Genomic DNA, 24491 nt, shown 5'->3' with positions numbered 1-24491 from the left:
AATCATATCTGTTGAACAATAAGTTGGCAAGTAAATGAATTAATAAATTAATATACTTAAAAGAGCTGGTGTCGCCCTAACCAGTTTGGCTCAGTGGATAGAGCATCGGCCTGCAGACTGAAGGGTCCGAGGTTCGATTTCAGTCAAGGGCATGTACCTTGGTTGCAGGCACATCCCCAGTAGGCGGTGTGCAGGAGGCAGCTGATAAATGTTTCTCTCACCGATGTTTCTAACTCTCTATCCCTCTCCCTTCTTCTCTGTAAAAAATCAACAAAATATATATTTTTAAAAAAGAAAAAAAAGTTGGTGTCTATCATTAGTTTTCTAGAATTCATTTCTTTCCAGTAGTGTTCTTGAAGTGATTAAAATTTAACTCCTTAAATGAGTTTATCCCTCCCCCATGTATCCTAGTAAGTTAGAGCATCAGCCCATACACCAAAGGGTCACAGGTGCAATTCCAGGTCAAGGGCATATACCTGGGTTACAGGGTTGCAGGTTCAATCCCAGCCCATTCAGGGGCCATGTAGGAGGCAACCAATGTGTCTCTCTAACTTTGATGTTTCTCTCTCTCTCTCTCTCTCTCTCTCTCTCTCTCTCTCTCTCTCTCCCTTCCTCCCCCATTCCTTCCACTCTCTCTAAAAATCAACAGAAAAATATCCTCAGGTGAAGATTAACAAAAGAAAAGAGGATTTAAAGGGTTACTTAACATTTGACTTTCAAGTTTCTTATTTTCATTCCTTTTCTCCTCCTTTTAATAAATCCTCAGCTTTTCAGCAGACTGTAGAGATTTGAATGGTCAATGGTTTAAAATCATGGAATAAAGTGAGTTCAGCAATGATAACCTATCAGTTTAATTTCTCTACATCCTTAACAGTTTGGAACAAAATTTAAAGGTTATGTTAGAGCCTTTCTATCTTTTGGAGAAGTAGCTAAAATTTTGAAATGTTTAAAATAAAAAATATTAGTCTTACTTTCTAATATTTAGGTGGTTGTGACAATTAAAAAATGGATAAAAGTGAGAAACCAAGATAGTGGCATAAGTAAATGCTTGAACTGCTGCCTCACATAACAAATTCAAAACTACAACTAAAATAAAAAACATACATCATCTAGAACCCAGGAAGGCTGGCTGAGTGGAAATTCTACAACTAGAAGGAAAGAGAAAACCACACTGAGACTCAGAGAAGCTGTGGAAGTAAAGGCAGAGATATGGAGGCATGCGCAAAGAGAGCTGGCAACTGAGTACATGGCTGGCTTTTCAAAGCTCCTGACTGCTCTGAACTCCAGTTCCAGGCGAGACTCTGGGGAACCATACTCATTCAGGGAGAAACTGGACTGTCTGGCAGCGGTCAAAACTCGAGGGTAGTTTTCTCTCAGAGGTACTTGCAGCAATTACTGCGGGACACTGAGATCCAGGAACCTCTTAGGGCAGGGCTAATGGGAAGCCATTGCTCTTTGCTCTACCCTGAGATCCTGCCCCATGAAGCCATTGCTGTTTGCTCTGCCCTGAGACTCTGCCCCATCCAAGCTGAGCACAGAGGTTTTTGCATATGAATGGCCTGATCCTTTGAATTCTAAACTTACCTAACAAACTGCAGCTGAGTCAGTGAGACCCAGAACATCCAAAAGAAGGCCCAAAGCCCCACACAGCTTGCATTGCTTTACAGCTGGGCTGCATTGCTTCACAGCTTGGCCTCATTGCTCATTTGGGCACCTCCAAAACCCAAACAAAGAAGAGGAGTCTGCAGATATCTCCATAGCTCCTGCTGGGTGTCTTCAGTCAGAGGCTAAATTAGCACCTCATTGGAGATCCAAGAGCCAGTGTACCCAGGGGTCACAGTAGGACCACCCAGATTACACAACACTTCAGATTCATAAGGGACACACTCAGTGGGCAGACTCAGTGAGCACAAAAGCCCCACTGAAGCAAGTCTTGTCTCATAAGGGTGTTTCCAGCATAGAAGTTCTTCCATCGTTGACACAGCTGATCCTCATAACCATTTTGCCTGGAGGTCAATTCCTCTCAGTGATACCAACAACAATCAAGACTTAACTTCAACAAGACTGTGCACACAGCCCACAAAGGGGTGCATCAAGAATGTCCATTTCAGGTAACTGGGGAGGCTGAGCCACAGGGCCCTATAGGACACCTAGCACACAAAACCACTCTATCAACTCAGTGAAGCAGCCAAAATGTGGAGACAAAGATACAGGTCACAAATGAAAGAAATGGAGGAAAGCAAATGACTGGATATAGAGTTCAAAACCATGGTTAGAAGGTTTTTCAAGAATTTTCTAGAAAAGGTTGATAAATTTAGTGAGACCCTTGAGGATATAAAAAAAAGACCAACTAGAAATCAAACATACACTGACTGAAATAAAAAATAATATACAGAAATCTAACAGCAGACTAGAGGATTGCAAGAAGCAAGTCAAAGATTTGAAATACACAGAAGCAAAAAGCACCCAACTGGAAAAACAAAAAGAAAAAAAAATCCAAAAATATGAAGATAGTGTAAGGAGCCTCTGGGACAACTTTAAGCATACCAACATCAGAATAATGGGAGTGCCAGAAGAGAGAGAGTGCAAGATACTGAAAACCTATTTGAAGAAGTAATGACAGAAAACTTCCTCTGCCTGGTGAAAGAAATAGACTTACAAATACAGGAAGCACAGAGAACCCCAAGCAAAAGGAATCCAACGAGGACCACACCAAGACACATCATAATTAAAATGCCAAGAGCAAAAGACAAAGAGAGAATATTAAAATCAGCAAGAGAAAAACAGTTAGTTACCTACAAGAGAGCACCCATATGATTGTCAGCTGACTTCTCAACAGAAACTATGCAGGCCAGACGGGAGTGGTAAGAAATATTCAAAGTGCTGAACAGCAAGAACCTACAACCAAGATTACTCTACCCAGCAAAGTTATCATTCAGAATTAAAGGTTAGATAAAGAGCTTCACAGATAAGAAAAAGCTAAAGGAGTTCATCACCGCCAAAGCAATATTATATGAAATGCTGAAAGGTATTCTTTAAGAAGAGGAAGAAGAAGAAAAAGGTAAAGATGAAAATTATGAACTACAAATACATGTCTATCAACAAGTGAATCTAAAAATCAAGTGAATAAAAAATATGATGAACAGAATAAACTGATGAATATAATAGAATCAGAGGCATAGAAAGGGAGTGGACTGTCAATTCTCAGGAGGAAAGGGGTGTGGGGGCTGAAGGAAGAGATTGGACAAAAAATCGTACACCTATGGATGAGGACAGTGACAGGGGAGGTAAGGGCAGAGGATGGGGTGGGAACCGGGTGAAGGGGAGCTATGGGGGGAAAAAGAGGAACAATTGTAATAATCTAAACAATAAAGATTTATTAAAAAATGGGTAAATGCTCAAATTTTAAAGTTAAACTTAAAAATATGGAAATTATATATTTTTTCTTTTCAGCCTAATTTCTAAAAGAAATGTAACAAATAGTTAGTTATATTAATGTTCCAGAAGCATAATTAGAGAAAATTCTTATCAAATTCTTATCAAAGTTTGATTATTTATTTTGCATCAGAGACTGTTTTTCAGTTAGTGCTAAAAATACTTTTTAGTTAAGTTCTGCTAATTGTTATAAGTATGCATAATGAAAGCTATGCACTAATAGAATTATGATTATATTCCATTTGCATCTGTATCAAACCTTCCATCACTAATTATTAATCATTTTTATGCAATAATACTTTGCAATTTTTCAGAAATTTATGGATATTTTGTTGGGATGAAATATTCCATTTTGCTATTTTCCTCATATTTTGTGTTTTGTGGGGTTTTTTGTACATTCAGTACGATTACATGTCTAATAGGCAATGATTATATAGTTACAAAAACTGCAACAATAGGGAGGATCAGTGATAATGGTTTTCATTTGAAAAAGAAATATATCTTATAATTTGCTTCATCTCATTTTACAGTACTATCCGCTTCAGTCACTAGGATCTTGGTGAAAATCAATGTAATTCTAAAAGTACTTGGAGCTTATGTTTATCACTTAGCAAATTAGATTAAGCAAATGGTAGGCGAATTCAAAAGAATATTTGCAGCAGTAAGGGACCTCACACAGCTTCATCATAAATAGAATGAATGATACGCCTAAGTATACATAACACTGGCATCTAATAAAATCAAGAGTGTAATTGCCTTTGCTAAATATGTCTCTTTTGGAAAGTTATTTTTAAAAGATATAATTCTGCTTATTTTCCTTGTGTTTATGTGATGCTATTTTATAGCTAAGAGACTTTACTAATGTTTCAAAAATTCTCTAAGAAAACCTTGCATGTTGATCATTAGATTCAAACAAATAAATTAATTCTTTTAAATTTAATTTTGTTTTTTTGTTTGCTCTTCAAAGTGCTGTGTTATTTTTAACAAAGTGTAGTGATAGAGACATCTATTATATTTTTATGCAAAACAGATTGTGGTCCTGTGTAAGCTATGTAAAACTCATTCAATCTTCCCCTCCCTCACAAATACTTATTGAGAATCTACTATATGCCAGGCATATTAAATGCTGACATCTGAGCATCTTTAAATTCCTGAGCATCTTCAAAAAATGAATTTATTGTTTTCATAACATTTCTTCCAAAACTTTAAAAAAACTTGTGATCATTCTATTTTTAACATCATATAGTAATGAAATTCCTTTGCTAAGGCCGCTCAACCGCTTACTATTATGTGCACTGACCACCAGGGAGCAGACTGGTAGGTTAGCTTGCTGCTGGAGTCCAGCCAATCGGACTGAGCAAGACAGGCCAGGCATATCCTGAAGCCATCCCGAGGTCCCTCCTCTGCTGGCCAACCTCCCACATCTCTTCCTTGTCCCTATCATGGACTGGTGAGGTCCCTTGGTCTTTGCCCTCTCACAATCCAGGACCCCTAGGGTATGTTGGAGAGCCGGTTTCAGCCTGATCCTGCAGGCCAGGCCAAGGGACCCCACTGGTGCATGAATTTGTGCACTGGGCCTATAGTCTTCATATAATGCTATGGACTTGGCTGAGATGGCACAGTGGGCCATGGACATATGTTGAAAGACATTCCAACACCATTTAAAAATATATGTTTTTATTGATTTCAGAGAGAAAAAGGGAGAGAGAGGAAGAGATAGAAACATCAATGATGAGAGAGAATCATCTATTGGCTCTCTCCTGCACACCCCCTATTAGGGACTGAGCATGAAACCCTGAGTGGGAATTGAATTATGACCTTCTGGTTATGGATAGACACTCAACCACTGAGCCATCCCGACCAGACTCCCAACACCATTCTGACATGCAGTAATAGTAAAACTATAGTAACGTCAATCTTCCCAATCTTAGGCATTCTAATGGGTATGAAATAATATCTCCTTGGTTTTATTTTCATCCTCCTGACATCCAATGAAGATGAGCATCTTTAGGTGTATTGGTCATCTACATATCTTCCTCTAAAAAAGGTTTGTTCATATCTTTGCCCATATTTTACTGAATTGTTTGTTTGTTTTGTTATTGATTTGTGGGAATTCTTTATATATTCTGGATACCAATCATTTGCCAGGTATATGTCAGATATATTTTTGTTTGTTTGTTTATATCCATCATGCTAGAAGCCACATAGTAATTTGAACAGGAAAAGTTTAACATAGTTAAGAATGCTTACATATAACAGGAGATTAAAGTAACAAAAGAATAGCTAGTAAGAAATAAAGAGGGCTCTAAAAATAAATATAGTAGATAGAAGAAGTAGCTACTATTCCTAGGACTTGGATACACAATATGCAAGGGTTGAGCCTGCAACCTGGGCATATGCCCTGACCAGGAATTAAACCCATGACCTCCTGGTTTGTAAATCGATGCTCAACCACTGAGCTGGCCATGTTTTCATTTTCTTAACTGTGTCTTATGCTGAGCAGTTTTAAATTTTGATCAAGTCCAACTTATTAAAAAAATTTTAATTAATGATTTTTGTGACCTCTAATAAATATTGATCTTAAGTTGTCAGAGCTAGTCTCTTAAGTTTCTTCTAGAAGTTATAGCTTTACATTTTATATTTAGGTTATGATACATCCCTAGTTTTTGAGAAGTGTAGCAGATAGGAGTTGAGGTTCATTTTTCCACATATTTATTCCCTTGTCATAGTACCATCTGTTGAAAAGATTTTTTCCCCCCAGTAAGATAGCTTTGGCATCTTTGTAAAAAAGCAAGTGACTACATAATGAGAGGGTCTATTTTTGAACTTTCTGTTCTGGTCCAATGATCTATTTATGACATGACCACATTGTTTTGATAATTGTAATTTTGTAGTAAATTTTGAAATCAGATACTGTAAACCATCAGCTGTGTTTTATATTTTGTGGGGGTTTTTTTCCATATAAATTTTAGGATCAACTTGTGAACTTCTTTAAAAAAAAATCCTGTTGGGATTTTGTTTGGGATTGAATTGAATCTAAACATAAACTTTGAAACAATTCAGTTTTTAAATCTTTAAACATGGTACCTCTCTAATTATTTTGGTCAAAAATTTCCTGTGAAAATGTTTCTTGGTTTTCTGTAAGAATAAATTCAGGTTCTTACAGAGATGCTACTATTGTTGTAAAAATTAATACACTATATTTTCCTGCTTATTCATCATGCTCCAGCTGGTGAATGAGAAGGAAAATATAGTGTATTTTTTAAAGTATTTTTATTGATTTCAGAGAGGAAGATAGAAGGAGAGCTAGAACTATCAATGATGAGAGAAAATCATTGATTGGCTGCCTCCTGCAGGCCCCACACTGGGAATGAAGCCCACAGCCCTAGCATGTGCCCTTGACCAGAATTGAAACCAGGACCATTCGGTCCAAAGGCTGAGGTTCTATTCATGGAGCCAAACCGGCTAGGGTGGGAAATATAGTGTATTAATCCTTTACTTCCTAAAAAAAACCAAGTTCCTGCCTCAAAAATCTATGCACATATTTTAAATATTTATGCATTTTTGTGCACTGCTTATCATTCCCACTTAGATCTTACCAAATAGTTCTTGAATTATTAGATTTGCCACATTTTCCCTTGTGAGATCCTTTATTTTCAACACATCAAGTACAGAGAGTAAGAAAAAGACATACTAATCAAATGAATGTAGAATATTATTAATTTAAAATCTCAGCACACAATTCAAATATTTTATATTACCAGAAGGTGTCAATTAGTTATAAAAAGTAAAATGATAAAAATAAAATTAGGCCCTAGGCTGGGGAGGATCCTGCAACCCAGGTACATGACCTTGATGGGAATCAAATCCAGGACCATTTGAACCACAGTCTGATGCTCTCTCCACTGAGCCAAACTGGCTAGAGTGCGAGTAAATAGTTTAATGTTACTGTTTTATGATGTATTGGAAGAAGGAATTATTTCCTTGCCTGGAACAAAACATACATAACTTTTGCAAGCAGTAATTTTTCAGACCCATTCAGACTATAGTATGACTAAACATAAAATACCTTCCTATTGAATATCTGCTTTGCCATTGGACAGATTCTAAAAGTTACTTTAAAATATCTTGTGTCTCTATCATTTGATGTGCTTTGTATTTCTTATTGTTTTAAAAATCTGAACATCAACTTATCTTGTTTTGCATGAAAATCTCTATCTGTAAAACAAATTAGACCACAATTCATTGAGCACTTACCATGAGCTAAGCACCAGGTCAAACACTATCATACTACTAACAACCCCATAGGTAGGATCATCAACCCCATTTTGAAAATGAAGAAACCGAAGCAAAGAGGACAAGCAGTTGGCCCACAGTCAGACTTGAGCAAGAATCTCTCAGTGTTTAAACCCAGACAGTACTCCAAGGCCCACACTATGGAATATTCTTCCTATCATGCCTCTGCTGTACTTAGGCTTCATCAGTCTGGAGCTACAAATACTTCATTAAAACACATTTCCTACAACACAACAAAAATAAAATAAAAATTAAAAGGTGAGCTGATTCTTTAGAAAGACCATCTTCAGAAAAATAAGTTAACTTATTTTCTAAAAAGTTTCAGATTCATATCAAAACAAAAAAGTACACTATTAAAGAAATCATGTTTTAAGAGACCAATTCTCAGCTAGATGTTAACATCAGAATACAAAGTAATGTATTTAGAGGAAGAACTGCTGAGCTGCAAATAACCTGAGTGTGAGTCAGAAAATATTAGGACAGGCCTATCCACCAGGGATATAGATTTGATTGCATGTGACTTGTGTCAACTTTAGAGAAATCAAGAGCAAAATATAAAAGCAAAGCAATGAGAATGCTTCTAAATGAGCCATTCAGCCTCCAAGGCAAGTTACATGGCAGCAATTGAAATTCAAAAGGAAAGCATCAACATGCCAGCCAGGTTTATATATTGCTTGCTCATTCATTCTTTCAAAAGATCAGAAACACTTTGACTTTTAAATTAAAAGTGGTAATAATACCACTTCAAAATTACTAACACTCTCTGATCAGCTGGCTGTGTAGGCCCCTGAAATTCTAATACCTAATCAGTTACAATAAATAAACATTAATATTTCTATTTTCTACTACCCAAAAAGGATTTATGACTCTGCAATCAGCAAGACAGTAGAAAGCTTAAGGTTGTGTGTGTGTGTGTGTGTGTGTGTGTGTGTGAGAGAGAGAGAGAGAGAGAGAGAGAGAGAGAGAAGGGGGTAGTGGTGTCCAAATTGCCTTTTGTTAGTTTTTTAAAATAGATTTTATTTTTTAGAGAGGTTTTAGAGTCACAGCAAAACTGAACAGATGGTTCAGAGATTTCCCATATACTCCCTGCCTACTTCCACACATGCATAGCCTTCCCCATTAACATTCACACCAGAGTGGTACATTTGTTGTAATCAATGAATCTACATCAGCACATTATCACCCAAGGTCCATAGCTTACATTAGGGTTCACTCTTTGTGTTATACTTATTATGGGCTTAGAGTAATTAATGGCATATATTCATCATTATATTATCACAGAGTGTTTTCACTTCCTAAAATCCTATGCTCTGCCTATTCATTCTTCTCTCCCTTCTAACCCATCATAGCAACTTATCTTTTCACTCTCAATAGTGTTTGCCTTTTCCAAAACGTTGTATAGTTAGAATCATACAGTATGTACTCTTTTCAGACTATCTTCTTCTACTTACTAATATGCACTTAAGTTTCCTGTCTTTTCATAGCTTGAAGTTCACTTCTTTTTAACATGAACACTATTCCATTGTCTTGTTATACCACAGTTTGTTTGTCCATTCATTTACTAAAGAACATCTTAGTTGCTTCCAAGTTTTGGCAATTTAGAAGGTGCTTTAAAACATCCATGTTCAGGTTTTTGTGTAGACATAAGTTTTTGCCTCTGTTAGGTATACACCAAAAAGTGCTATTGCTGGATCATATAGTAAAAGTATGCTTGGTTTCATAAGAAACTGTCAAACTGTCTTTCAAAGTAGCAATACCATATTGCATTCCCACAGCAATGAATGAAAGTTCTTGTTGTTCTATTCCTTGTTAGCATTTGGTATTGTCAACATGCTGGATTTGGACCATTCTGATAGGAGTGAAGAGGCATCTCAATGTTGTTTTAACTTGCATTTCTCTGATGACATATGTTGTAGAGCATCTTTTCATATGCTTTTGCATACTCAGACCATTGCAATTATCTCCTAATAGGTTTAACTTTCATTTTTCCTCTGATTGTATTGTCAGGGTCATCTTTCTTAGCCAAACATTTTCTCTTGCAGCTGTGGCATATAGAATATAAGTTCTTTAATGGCCTCAGAAATCAAGTCAAAATACTTGAATATCCTCTATAAATCAGTCCTATCACATCTAACTAGAGGCCTGGTGCATGAAATTCGTGCACTTGGGGGGAAGTCGCCCCAAAGAGGTAGGCCCCGCCCACTCACCTAGGGCTCCTTGATGGATTGCCCCAAAGAGGTAGGTCGGAGCCGGGGGTCCTGCTTCCTCGCCATGCAGAGCCACGGGACCCCCCCGCCTTGCCACACAGAGCTGCAGGAGCTGCCTCTGTGCCACACACGCAGCATCAAGCCCCTGCCCACCTGTGCGCGCATGCAGCCCACCCACCCATGCATGCCTTCTGTGCACACAGCCTCCTGGTGATCGCCATTTAGGCGTGAGGGCATCACAGCATGAAGGCATGTTGACCACATAGGCTTTTATTAACAGAATAAACTCAATTTCCTAATCCCCACTCCAATTAAGCCTGTTCTAAATTTCCTCCACACATACTATATTTGTGATTGTATTTTTCTTTTGCTCATATTGTTCCCCTTACTTTGAAAGTCTTCCCTGCTTTCTTTACCAATACTGTCAATTCTATTAATTCAATAAGCACTTAATGAAATTCTACTAAACATTTTCCCGTAGAGTTAGGCAGTAAAAATGAAAAGCTAAAAAAAAAAAAAAAAGCATCAACCTTACAATGAATAATTTTACAATCTATGTACCTTTAAAGTCCTAATTCAAATGCAACCTCCTCAATGAATCCTTCCCAGGCTGCCTAGTCCATGATGGCCCTTTCCCCCTCTGAATCTTAAAACACTCAATCTCTTATAACACGAAGTTATAAACTATCGAATTTTATTAACTATTATAATATTTTTGTTGTTTAATAAGTTTTTGTCCTTTCAACTAAAATATAAGTCCCTCCAGTATAAGACTGTCTTTACAGAAAGAGACTTTGCTTGGGGCAGTGAGTGCATTTGCAGCATGCAGATGATGTTTTACTGAGTTGTACACTTGAAACCTGTATGGTTTTGTGAACAAATGTCACCACAATAAATTCAATTTAAAAAACAACACTATGTCTTTTAGCTCTTCCATATGCCCTCAAAATATCATGCACAGTTTAGATATTTTTAAAGTTATGTATTTTACTTTACCTCATTTATTAATACATGATAAATCTAACTATACTGGTGTAGTAGGCATTTATTTAAAGTAAAAAATAAACCATGGAATCACTGGGTCTCTCAAGGCTAAAATCCATTTTGAAACTCTTAATAAATGACAAATAAATCAATTATATTTTTCTTCTTTTTCAAATATAGTCAATGTTTTTACCAAAACTGTCATTTAATTCAATTGTAGAGTCAATAAAATAAATACTTGATATAAAAAGTAAGACTCCAGCCCTGGCCCATGTGGCTCAGTTGGTTGGAGCATCATCCCGACCAAAAGGTTGTAGGTTTGATTCCCGGTCAGGGTACATACCTAGGTTCCGTGTTCGATCCCTGGTACTTATGGCAGGCAAAAGATCGATCTCTCTCGATCTCTCTCTCTCTTTCTCTTTCTCCTCCCCGCCCCCCTCCCCCCCAAAAAAACACACAAAGAAACAAAAAAAAACAAAACACACCATCCAGTGAGGATTTTAAAAAAAACAACCCTCCAGCCCAGATGGTGTGGCTCAGTGGTTGACTGTTGACCTATAAATCAGGAGATCACAGTTCTATCCTTGGTCAGGTCACATGCCTGGGTTTTGGGACTCAATCCCCAGTAGGGGGTGTGCAGGAAGCAGCAGGTCAATGATTCTCTCATCATTGATATTTCTATGGCTCTTTCCTTCTCTATTCCTCTAGGAAAGAAAAATACATTTTTAAAAAATGAGGAAAAAACCACCACAAAAAACAACCTCCTCTAGCTTCACTGAAATATTCATCTTTCAACTGTTGTTAAAATTTTTTGTTTTGTTTTGTTTTTAAAAACAGTCCAAAGTTCTCTTAAATTCTTCCTATTATTATTTATATATCATCCTTCTACTTCTAAAAATATACTTTGAGAAGTCTTAATTTAATATAATTGTGTTATGTTGTGGACATCCTAAAGAAGCAAGATAGACTCTCACTCCAAATTTGCTTAGGATATTGAGATATAAAACCAAACACACTCCAATAGGATATGAGAAGTCTTGTTACTTGCATAACATTTTTCTGAGGAGAGAAGGCCAGGCATTCCAAGCTGGTCTGAAAATGGCTTAAAAGAGCAGAGAAAGAATACTGGCTTTGGGTTTTTATATCTGTAGGGGTGGAGCTGGAGCAAGAGTTTCTATCGGTTATTTTAATGTTTCTATAGGTTATTTCTATAGGTTATTTAAATATTACCAAAGGAGGGAATATTTGGGCTTTCTTATCAGCTTGACCAAAAACTAGTATAGGGCAAAAGGGGAAGAAAACAGGGTGAGGCTTAAAATCCAAAATATGGAGTCAGATTCTTTATTACTTAATAACACATACAACTAATTAAAAAATACAAAATACAATGATATTGAGCAATATGTTTATATAATTTCATAGAATTTTAAATATCTTCATTTAAGCTATAGAACTGATTAACAAGCAAATGCTGCACATAAAATATAATTTTGTTGAAGACAGGTAACAAAATTTTAAATGTTCTTTTAAAATATTTAAGAAAAAAAAAAACATTAACAGTGTCACCATTAAGACAACAATCCGATTTTCAGAAAATGATATTTCACATTTCCTTTTCTTCCACTAAAGAAGCTGGTAAAATTCTAATTTTATTCCTTGTCTTATTATAAGAAAACACATATTGTTAAGGTATTGCTCTTTATATTGGGAGAGTAAAGCATAAGGAAACACAGTAATCTTAAAGCAATTTTTTAGTAGCTAAAAACTAAGTACATCTCAACATTAATTCTGCATACTAGTAGTTACTGCTAAAAGGTCTTCTGATAGCATGAAGAAGTTCTTGTTCTTATCAAAGCACCTAAAATACTACCAAAATGAAACTTAGGTCCTGTGGAGAAGCAGGCTTAATATTTATAATAAAGATTAAAGGAAAAAACATCAAATTCTATTAAGACTGGTAAAAGTTATGCCTAATATGGCTTACAAAATCAAAATCAAAATAATGATAGTAATAGCTAATACCACAGTATAAGCAAAATTAAATGGCATGGGCTTAAGTTTCTTCAATATTTAAATAATATAATAAAATAATTATGGTAACCCATTATTACTTTGACAAAAAACCCTTCATATTTTAATAATGTAAATTTATGCCCTAGGATTACAAAGCAGTAAAATAATTCAAGAACTTAATAATTAGTTCAAAAAAAAGTAAACTGAGTTGTATTTTGTGAGGAAGATGAAAAACCTTTTACAGAAGAAGGGGGTGTTGAGTTTTGATCCTGTTCAAATGAAAATGGAAAACTAAAATCATCTTTTCCAGCTCCAAATGTATGAGTTGAAGAGTCTGATGGAAAAGAAAATGTAAAGGCATCTTCTTCTGGTTTCCCAAATAAGTTTCCTGAAGAAAATATATACACAATATCATGCCATTCATGTTACATAATTTGTATAACCTACTAAACTACAGTATACAGCATATAATAAATAGGATAACATTGAATCATTTATCTATCATGCAGACAGTTAACTCTATTTCTCTTATGTGCAAAGTACTATCCTTTGTAGTATGGAAGGTTATAGAGATTCAAACTTAAATTCTACTTTACAGTAATTTGAACTCAAGTACATAAAGAAGTTGTATATAAGATGGAAGGAAAGGTAAAGAACTCAAATGGAGAATATAGTACACAGGCATAGAAATAGGTATGCATAGGAAATATGTGGGTGAAAGAAATTAATTCATCTTTTAGAAGCACTGAGAAATAATAAATAGTTATTAAAAGGGAATAAATGAAGATAAGCTTGGAAAAGCTGCTGTATGTCCAGCTACAGAACTGGACTTCATTTGGTAAGCAGAAGAAGAGATATGACAGGACTTGTACTTCTTTATGTAAGAGTTACTCAGGAGAGGATATGTAGAAAGGCTGGAAGAGGAGAGTGTCTAGAAGTAGAAAGAAATTATAAAAGCTTGGCCTTAACTAAAATCTCAGCAAAAAGAATGGAGAGAGAAATATTGGACCTAAGGGACATCGCTAAGTCAAATGTATTCAATATTATTTATGAGTAACTACAATGACTGCTAATGACATTGGTCTAGAAAATGACAGGACAATGAAAAGAGCTCTATAGTTTTAAAAGAAGTTTTTAAAAATCAATTTTATATAAAAAATAACAATTCCCAGAATTGTGAAGAAAAAATATTCTTTTTCATTCATTTTATTATTTAATACTATAGATATATTTCAACATCTTAATTATAACTATTAAGTAATTTAAAATGTACACTAATCCAAAGACTTACCTGAAACAAGTCTTTTAAAACACCTATATTTCTTCACAGAGAACCAATTCAATGAGTACATTAAACAAAACAATTTAGTTTGTGCCATTTAGAAATTTCATATATTTTAAAACATATTAGTTATTTCACCCTAAATAAATCTGAACCAGCCAGCAGTATGGTGAATGGGTGGGTAGGTGGATTGATGGATTGATTACAGGTACTTGAGTACTTCCTCTCTGCCTTAGCTATAGGTCCAGAAAGAACTAAAATATTGGAGGGAGGGAGGGAGGAAAAGAGGGAGGGAGAGGGGGAAGGGGAGAGAAGGGGGGAGAAAGAGGGGGGAAAGATAGGGGGAGACAGAGAGAGAGAGAGAGAGAGAGAATATCAAGTGTCTCCCACATGTAGCCCAACTAGGCATGCCCTGACCAGGAAATAAATCCAGCAACCTTTTGGTGCATAGGACAATGTTCAACCAACTGAGCCACAAAGGCCCAGTTATAGTTAGTTTCTAATGTCAACAGGTATTTTAGATATGAAGAGATATCAATAATAGTGTCAGAAATAGGTCAGAATTAACACCAATCCTTCTCAAACTCTTCCCAAAAAAAATCAAAGAGGAAGAAACACTCCCAAAGTTATTTTATAAAGCCAGCATTACCTTGATACCAAAACCAGAAAAGGACACTACCAGAAAAGTAAAGACTAGTACCACTCATGAATATAGATGCAAACTACATATCACTTACCAACTTCTTGTTGTGATGAGAGAGGATTTAAATTTCCTGCAGAATAGTGTTCATTAAACTGAAAAATAATTCCCATTAAGTATTACTCATGAAATCAGTAAATCAGTATACATAGCATTTATATTTGAATCTAAAGTCTGGTTCTTCTAGTAAGCATAATCAGAATAGACAAAACAGCAACATTCTATATAGTATACTATTGTACTTAAAAAGATTTATCTTTAAAACTTATCATTGATTATATTAAAATAAGGCTTAGTGATTTGATTCTTGGCACAGATAAAATATTAGTAGGCAGCATATATTTTACTAAGGAAGCTCCTACTTTGGAATATTAGCAAAACCTAAAATTCTAATTAACTTTTGCTTTATTCTGAAGCCTCTTTTACAAATCAGGTTCTTGGTATTGTTTTCCTGCCTATATGCTAAGTCAAATAAGTCAGTCAGAGAAAGACAAGTATGACAACATCTCACTCATATGTGGAATATAATGAATAAAATAAACTGAGAGGAAAAAACAGATCCAGAGACATGGAAGCATGGAACAGACTGACCAATCTCAGAGGGAAGGGGGACAGGGAGGAGGGCAGGAGGAGACTAACCAAAGAATTTATATGCATAATACACTACTGGACACAGACAATAGTGAAGTAGGCCTGGGAGGAAGGTCCAAATGGGATGAAAGGGTTCAAAAAGAGAGAGAAAAAAAGGGACATTCTAATATTTTCAATAATAAAGATGTATTTTTGTAAAGTAATAGGAAGTATAATAGCTTCACATCACTTCAGATCAAGTTTTGCTGCCAAAGCCTGTTTGCTCTGTAAAACAAGCTTTTTAAAAATGGAATCATGGCTTTAGCCGGCTCAGTGGTCAGAGTATCAGCCAATGCACCAAAGAGTCTAGGGTTCGATTCCAGTCAAGGGCATGGACCTGGGTTGCAGGTTCCATCCCTGGCCTCAGCTGGAGCATATGTGGTAGGCAATCAGTCAATGTGTCTCACATCCATGTTTCTCTCTTTCACTCTCCCTCCATCCTCCTCCTTTCCACTGTCTCTGAAAACCAATGGAAAAAATATTCTCAGTGAGGATTTAAAGAAGAAAAAAAAGGAATCCTTACAACAGTTTTCTGCTCTTTTTTAACTTAATATTGCATTATGAGCATTTTTAATGTTATTATTCTTCCAAAACCTGATTTTTAATGGCATTTTAATATTTCTCCATAGTAACATACAATGCAGTTTCTTTCTTAAAAATATATTTTATTAATTTCAGAGAGGAAGGGAGAGGGAGAGGGAGGGGGAAAGATGAGGGGGAGAGCAAGGGGGGATTATGCTCTGTCTTGGTGAATGCACCATCAGTTGCTGGGTGTGGTGTTCTATAAATGTAAGTTAGGTCAAGAGGATCAATAGTGTTCTGATTTTATAATGTATTCTAGAGGCCCAGTGCATGGAATTCATGCACAGAGGGGAGTTTGTCCTTCAGCCTAGCTTGCACCCTCTCCTCTGCCCTCCCCTGAAGACCTGGGTCCCCCCCTAGCTGCCCTTTCCTGCAGGCCAACTTGCCCCCAACTTCCCTTCTTTGCCGGCCTGGTCACCCCTAACTGCCGTCCCCTGCAGGCTTGATTGCCCCCAACTGCCCTCCCTTGCAGGCCTGGTCCTTCCCAAATGCCCTCCCCTTTTTGCCTGACCACTCACAACTGCCCTCCCTTGCAGGCCTGGTCCCTCCCAACTGCTTCCCCTGCTGGTCATCTTGTGGTGGCCATCTTATATCCACATGGGGGCAGCTATCTTTGGACACATGGTGACAGCCATTTTGTGTGTTGGAGTGATGGTCAATTTGTGTATTACTTTTTTATTAGATAGGATTTATTGACTGTTGTCTAATTATATAAATTGCTGACAGATTTTAATTGTTTAAAAATCTCCAACTTAATTTGTGTTTTTACCTATTTCTCCTTTAATTCTATCAATTTTTGTTCTGTATTTTGATGCTGTTAGTAGGCATGTACATATTTGTCATTGTTATATAATATCTTCCTTAAGAATTGACCCTCTTATCCTTATGAAATACTCCTCTTTATCTCTGCCATTTTTCTTTGCCTTGAAGATTATCTAGCCATTGATATTATATAGCCATTGTGACCTTATGCTTACAGTTTTCATGATATACCTTTTCCATCTATTTATTTTCAATCTGTCTTTGTATTTATATTTAAAGTATTATCTTGTAGATAACTTATAGTTGGGTCATGCTTTTTATTTATTCTTACAATCTTTACCTTTTAATGGAGTGTTTAACCCATTTATGATGAATGTAATTATTTTAAAATTTCATATTTTTGTCAAACATTTTACTATTTGTTTTCACTTTGTTCCTATGTATCTTGTTATGCTGTTTTCTCTGCCTTTCTTTGGGTTAAATGTTGTGTTAGAATTTCATTTCAGTTATTCCAAATCTTATTTTTTTTAACATTTTTATTATTCTTGGTCAAGAAAACTTAGTAATTATTATGCCAATCTCATTCCTCAACCCCACTACTACAAAATCAAAACAAAAGATTAAAGGTAAATCAGCTTGCCAAGACTCCAATTAGAATTGGATATTTATAAATTATTTGGGGAAGAAATATATACTTACAATATTTTCTTCCTATACAGGTATGTCATATATCTTTTGATATATTCAATTATATTTTTTTCTTTATCCAAATGGACATATTTCCTGCTAAAGTTGCATACATATATTTTGCATTTATGTTACTATTGTAAATGAGAATTAAATAACTATAGTCTATTTTTTAATTCCCCTAGAAATTACTGTTTTTGAAATAATCATTTAGATAAATTGAGATCAAAGTTGAAGACATAAAATACTACAAAATGTACACTACATCATCCATCAATAAACTTAAAATTTCAATATTTTAATATGTATTGGATGTAGGAATAAAATACTCTAATCCACATAAAATTGGCTGTGACTAAATTAAATAATCAATAAAAATATAATATTTATATTGTATTACATTGCTACTTATGGCATTAAATGGTTTGAACTTTTCTTAGTGTTTTATATACATAAATCCATTTAACAGTAAAAAACCCTATGATAAAAGTTATTTCCATTTTACAGATAAAAAATAGAGTCTTACATACCCAAAATCCTATATCCAGTATACACCAAGTGGTCTGGCTTCAGAGTCTAGTGTTAATCACTATGCTATGCTACCTCTCTAATCAAATAAAGTACATAGTCTTAATTTTCAGTTTCAATTGCTACATACAGAAATAAGTACTTTATCATGATTTCTATCACTGAACAGGAGAAATCACTATTAGACGAAAATTCTTTAGGTCTTTTAAAATTATTTGATTATAATATTGTTATATACAATCATGTAGATAGAAAGATCAACTAATAACCTGGAGTTTTTACACTGTGAATATAGGAAATTTATTTAGAAGTTAAACACATAAACTACAAAGCCAGATTAAGTTTTAAACTGCCTTTAACTACAATTCAAAGCATTCCTGCTCTGAGATTCTTTTTTATTTTATTTTAATAAATATATGTCAATTTGGGGCACCTGAAGTTGAAAATAAAAAATGGGTGTACTTTGCTATATTATCAATATTCAGAATCTTTTTAAAAACTGCCTTTGTCCCAAGATAGTTTGGTACTAAAGAATTAAAATTCTTTGAGGTTCTAGTGTACATTTTTTTTTTTTTTTAGAAATAAAACGTTAGTTTCTCATGTTACCTTATCTGATGAGATTTCTGAATCAAATATAGAAGAATCAAATAAATTCAATCCAGGTGATCTGGAAGTATAACTCATAAGAAAAGAAAACCCAGGGGATTCCTTTTGTATTTGATCTTCAGGCATTGTACTTCTGTTTCTGTTATAGAGAAATAAGAAATAACCAAAATGTTACAAACATATTATTTAATATTGCAGAGTGGTAAGTACCATAACAAATAGCAAAGAGCAGTAATTTTCAACCTTTTCATCTCATGGCACATATAAACTAATTACTAAAATTCTGTGGCACACCAAAAATATATTTTTTGCTTATATGACAAAAAAAAAAAGTAGGTATAATTTTTATTCATTCACATCTAACAGCTACTGCTGTGTTGTCATTTTTTTTTTTATTTGACCATCTAAGGGAAAAGAAGTTAGTGCCCAACTAAACAGTCAGGTATTATATGTTTTAAAAATTATTGCCACACACCAGTTGAAAATCATTGACAAAGGTAAGAATTGACACAATAAGGAAAGGGAGGAAGTAGCTACTGAAGTGACAACTAAGGAGAAAAAGATGGTGTAAGGTGGAGAATAATGCTAAATGGAGTGGACCAATTAATTATGGAATGATAATAATTCCCACTGAGAATATACTGTTAGACTCTATTCTAGGTATTTCCATCACCACTGAAGTGCTTTATTCCTCCAAATAACCCTATGAAATAGGTACTATATATTATTATTACTTCCGTTTATATCACTTCTATTTTACAGAATAGGATTTTGATGCATAGAAAGGTTAAATAATTTGCTCCAATTAATATAGTGCCAGAGTTGGGATTTGAATGCAGCAATCCAGATTCAAAGTCAAGATTCTTAACCTTGATTCTGTAGGTACTAAAAGCCAGTCACAAAATTATAGTCTTTATGAGAAGCCAGTCATTACAGACTGTTGCATAAGGGAGTTAAATACAAAAAGATTTGGGGAAAATAATTAGACAAGACAGTATATAAAACAGTGGTTGAAAGCAGGGATTCTGGAAACAAAACTACCTGGGTTTGAATCTCAACTCTAACACTAATGAGTTGTACCACCTGTAATTCTGTTCCCTCATCTATAAAATAAGAATAATGTACTTACATCTCATAAAGTTGTTGTGAGTCTTAAATGAGTAATATTTATAAGTTCTTAGACAGTGCTATTAAGTGTTTGTTAAATACATAGGAATCTGAAGATAATTTATATAACTACCGCTATGACCATTAATGAATCATTTAACTTTATAGATCTGTTTTCTCGTCCATAAAAAGAGGTTTTACTATATGATTGCTACATCCTTTTACAGTTCTTAGACTTGATGATGAGTCTCACTTTGAGCATGCTATGTTTGAGACAGCAGTATGACATTAATATATATAAAACTCTTAGTAGCAATTTAAAATACAGCTGTAGAACTCTGGCCAGTGTTGCTCAGTTTGTTGGGGAGCATTGTACCATACACTGAAAGGTTGTGGGTTTGATTCTCAGTCAGGGCAGGAGACAGCCAATTGATTATTCTCTTTCACATCTATATTCCTCTTTCTCTCTCTCTCTCTCTCTCTCTCTCTCTCTCTCTCTCTCTCTCTCTCTCTCTCCCTCCCTCCCTCCCTCCCTCCCTCCCTCCCTCCCTCCCTCCCTCCCTTCCCCTCTTTCTAAAAAAAAAAATAATAATAATAAAAATAAATCAATAAACATATCCTCAGGTGAGGTTTAAAAAAAATTTAAATATTGCAGAACACAGGTGAGAGATTCCTGATGAAGTGAAATCTGTTTGACATAGGTTTTAGAGAAATCTCAGAGATCAGCATTAAGGAAGGGAGTGAACTATAAAAGGTCAAAATGCAGTGCTATTTTCTTAGCTGCAAATTAAAAATCTATGGTTTTCAAAGTTAAATAATCATTTTAGAGATATTTATACCTATTGATGTTAGTTACAGAAAAGCAATTCTTGCTTTAGACATTGCAACATGAGGAAAAATGACTGATGTAACGTTATTCAATGATGTCTACAAATCTACCACATGGGATAATAGCATTTTAAATTTTCCATAGGGTTTTTTTATCCTTTGGAAAAATCTTAAATATATAGACTATTGCACTAGGTAAGTACTCAGAATCTTCAGCTAAATATTGCAGGAAAAATGGGGTAGAAGATATATTAAACAAGAATGGCAGAATGATAATAATTGAATTATTGTTCAAACAGGGTAATAGGTACATAGAGTCATTATAGTAGGGTGTATCTCTTTTGTATATATAATATGACATATTCCATAATAAAAACTTTTTAAAGGTATAGGCATTTTACTATTCCTATCAATTATTTATGTAACTCAAAACATATATTCTTTAATTATAATTATTAACTAAAATCTTACATTTCCATTGGGGGGGTTTTAGAGAACAGTAATTTCTCCAAAGATTCAGGTGTTTTCACAGCTTCAGGAGTTCTTAAAAATAAAGGAATTTCAGCAGTCTGTGGAAAATTCTCAGCCCTTTCTTCTACTTCATCATTATTATCTATTGGCTTCCCCAAATGTTCTTCATGTATAACCTACAAATTCAAAGTAACAGAAAACTATAAAAATGAATGTTATTGCGTTAATAAAATCGCATATATAAAAATGTATGAAGTGGAAAATACTGTATTAATGTATGACAGTATCATTACACTAGAGGCCCGGTACATGAAATTCGTGTACTCAGGAAGGGGGAGAGAGGTGGACAGGAGTCCTTAGCCCAGCCTGCAGCCTCTCGCTGTCTGGGTCCCCTCAGGGGATGTCCAAGTGATGGCTTAGGCCCACTTCCCCAAGAGAGCGGGCCTAAGTTGGCAGTTGAACATCCTTAGCGCTGCTGTGGAGGTGGGAGAGGCTCCTGCCACGACTGCTTTGCTCACCAGCCATAAGCCTGGCTCAGGGTTTCTGGCTGAGCGGCACTTCCCCGTGGGAGCACACTGACCACCAGGGAGAAGCTCCTGCATTGAGGGTCTGCCCCCTGATGGTCAGTGTGCATTATAGCAACTGGTCTTTTCACCATTCAGCTGATTTGCATATTGGCCTTTTATTATATAGGATAAGTAAAATAAGATGAGTTAATGAAAGTAAGTGTCCAAACACACAAAATATATCTGTCCAAAACAGGGGGAAAAAAGAAAAATTTCCACATCATGCACTGGGTTGAGTTGTATATGGTATCTCCTTAAAAGGGATAAATATTTTACTTCTAAGAAATCTTGCTCTCATTGGGTATATTCTTTGCATTTTTTTTTTCCTTTATAAACTCACTAGAGGCCCAGTGTACAAAATTCGTGCAGGGGGGAGGTGTGTCCCTCAGCCCAGCCTGCATCCTATCTAATCTGGGACCCTTCGAGGGATGTCCAACTGCCCATTTAGGCCCAATCTTAAACACAATCTCACAATCCAAGACTGCTGGCTCCCAAATGCTCGCCTGCCTGCCTTCCTGATTGCCCCTAATCGTTTTTGCCTGCCAGCCTAACCACTCCCCTGCCAGCCTGATCACCGTCTAACCACTCCCCTGCCAGCCTGATTGATGCCTAACTGCTCCCCTGCCAGCCTGTTTGCCCCTAACTGCCCTCCCCTGCAGGCCTGCCCCCCCCAAAAAAACTGCTCTCTCCTGCAGGCTTAGGCCCCCCACCCCAACTGCCCTTCCCTGCAGCCCAGCTGCCCCAACTTCTCTCCTCTGCTGACCTGGTCACCCCTAACTGCCCTTCCCTGCTGGCCTGATCACCCACAACTGCCCTTCCTTGCAGACCTGATCCCTCCCAAATGCTCTTGATGGCCATCTTGCGATGGCCATCTTGTGTCCACTTGGGGGCAGTCATCTTTGACCACATGGGGGCAAGCTATTGTGTGTTGGAGTGATGGTCAATCTGCAGATTACTCTGAATATTTTATAATTACTAATTTGTTTCTCTCATTATATATCATCATTAAAGATTTCCATTATTAAAAATATTCTGAATATATTTTTATGATCACCACTGGTCTTAAATTGCTTTGGTAAATTATTCCATCTTACCAAACAAAAATTTTTTCTTCAGTTACAATTTAGTTGTGTCCACTATATTTAGTCAATTATTAATGACAACTCTTTTTATATATTTTCATATAAACTTTTTGTAGCTTCATTTTTTATCTAAAACTCTAAGATTCTATAACATCATAGCCACTTGATTACTAAGCTAATAACATCTATACTTCACATAAATAATCTTTACTATAATAAATCTGAAATAAAAATATAAATTAATATTTAAGTTGGAATGTTTGCTGTGAAATTAGAAACCAAAATTTGACTTACTTGTGAAGTACATTTTAATTCTTTCAGCTGTCTTACTGTCCCTGTATCTCCACACTCAGCATCTGTTATATGAGAACAAACTATTTTTTCTTTTTGAAATTTAATTATAAATAAAACATGTCACACCATATGAAATTGCCAATAGTTAACTGTTTTTGACCTACAAAAATTACAAGTTCATATAATTCAACAGTACATAGCTCCTATATAATAAAAGCCAGGTGACCATAATGGCAGTACAACCCCTTGATCAGTCACTATGCAGTGCATTGACCATCTCTTGGTTCCTCTTCCCAGCCAGCAGGCTCCCATCGCCCGATGGCAAACAGGGACCCATGGCAGCGGGGGATGCAGGTGGCACCAGGCCAAGGATCCCACCCCGCTGGTCACCCCACACACAAAGGGTGACCTGTGGTGAGGGTAGGGTCAGTGAGTGGGTGGGACCTGCCGATCTCTCAGTCCCTCCTCTCTGGCCATCAGACTCTGATCGCCTGATGGCAAACTGGGAACTCAGGTGGGGGGGTGGGGGAAATGGGGCCAGCTGCTGGCACCCAGGGAAGATGGCCCTGATTGCAGGCTAGGCCTAGGGACCATATCCAGGCACAAATTTCACGCGCTGGGCCTCTAGTAGTAGAATAAAAACTTAACTATATGAGTCCAGTCAGCATGACTCAGTGGTTGAGCATTGACCTATGAACCAGGAGGTCATAGTTCGATTACTGGTCAGAGCACATACCCAGGTAGCAGACTCGATCCCCAGTGGGAATGGTGTAGGAGGTAGCTAATCAATGATTCTCTCTCATCATTGATGTTTCTATCTCTTTCCCCCTCTCCCTTCCTCTCTGGAATTATATATATATATATATATATATATATATATATATATATATATATATATATATATATATATATATATATAATTTATATATATAATTGATTTGTTACAGAGAGGATAGAGAGTTAGAAACTGCCTGGTCACCCCTAACCCCTGCCTGCCTGCCTGCCTGCCTGCCTACCTGCCTGCCTGATCACCTCTAACTGCTTCCCTGCAGGCCTGATTGCCCCTAATTGCCTGTGCCTCGATCCCACACCAAGGACCCAGGATTCCATCCTTTGGCTAGCCAGAGACACCTGGGACCAGGGACCTGGGCTTCCCTCCCTCTGGCCAGCCATAGGCACCCAGAACCTGGGCCAGCTTTGCCCAGGAACAGGGGACCATGGGTGGGCAGCTTCGACCAGGCTGCAGCCACCCAGGCGCCTGGGATGTGGGCAGGTGGCTTCTCCCTCTCCTGGGCCACAGCCACAGGCACTGGCACCCCCAAGATCGCAGGGTAGGTGGCTTCAACTGGGCCCAGTTTTGTCAGAAAGAACATCCTGATGGTTGTCCGGAAGATGCCTGGTCTAATTAGCATATTACCCTTTTATTAGTAT

General features: G+C 36.4%; 1 protein-coding gene across 1 annotated transcript in view; it reads right to left on the bottom strand.

Moving 5' to 3' along the window:
- Positions 1-13058: 13058 nt before the first annotated feature.
- Positions 13059-24491, bottom strand: part of CUNH14orf39 (chromosome unknown C14orf39 homolog) — a 44008-nt gene continuing 32575 nt past the window's right edge. The window contains exons 13-17 of the mRNA XM_036459708.2: positions 23061-23122; positions 21119-21294; positions 18713-18851; positions 14955-15012; positions 13059-13323 (exon numbers count right to left, since the gene is read on the bottom strand). Of these exons, the coding sequence (XP_036315601.1) occupies positions 13124-13323; positions 14955-15012; positions 18713-18851; positions 21119-21294; positions 23061-23122 (635 nt within the window). The 3' untranslated portion in view covers positions 13059-13123. The remainder of the gene's footprint in view (positions 13324-14954; positions 15013-18712; positions 18852-21118; positions 21295-23060; positions 23123-24491) is intronic.

Source organism: Pipistrellus kuhlii, unplaced genomic scaffold (genome assembly GCF_014108245.1).
Source record: "Pipistrellus kuhlii isolate mPipKuh1 unplaced genomic scaffold, mPipKuh1.p scaffold_m20_p_1, whole genome shotgun sequence".
In the NCBI taxonomy this organism is placed as follows: domain Eukaryota; kingdom Metazoa; phylum Chordata; class Mammalia; order Chiroptera; family Vespertilionidae; genus Pipistrellus; species Pipistrellus kuhlii.
This window is presented reverse-complemented; position numbering and strand designations above follow the sequence as displayed.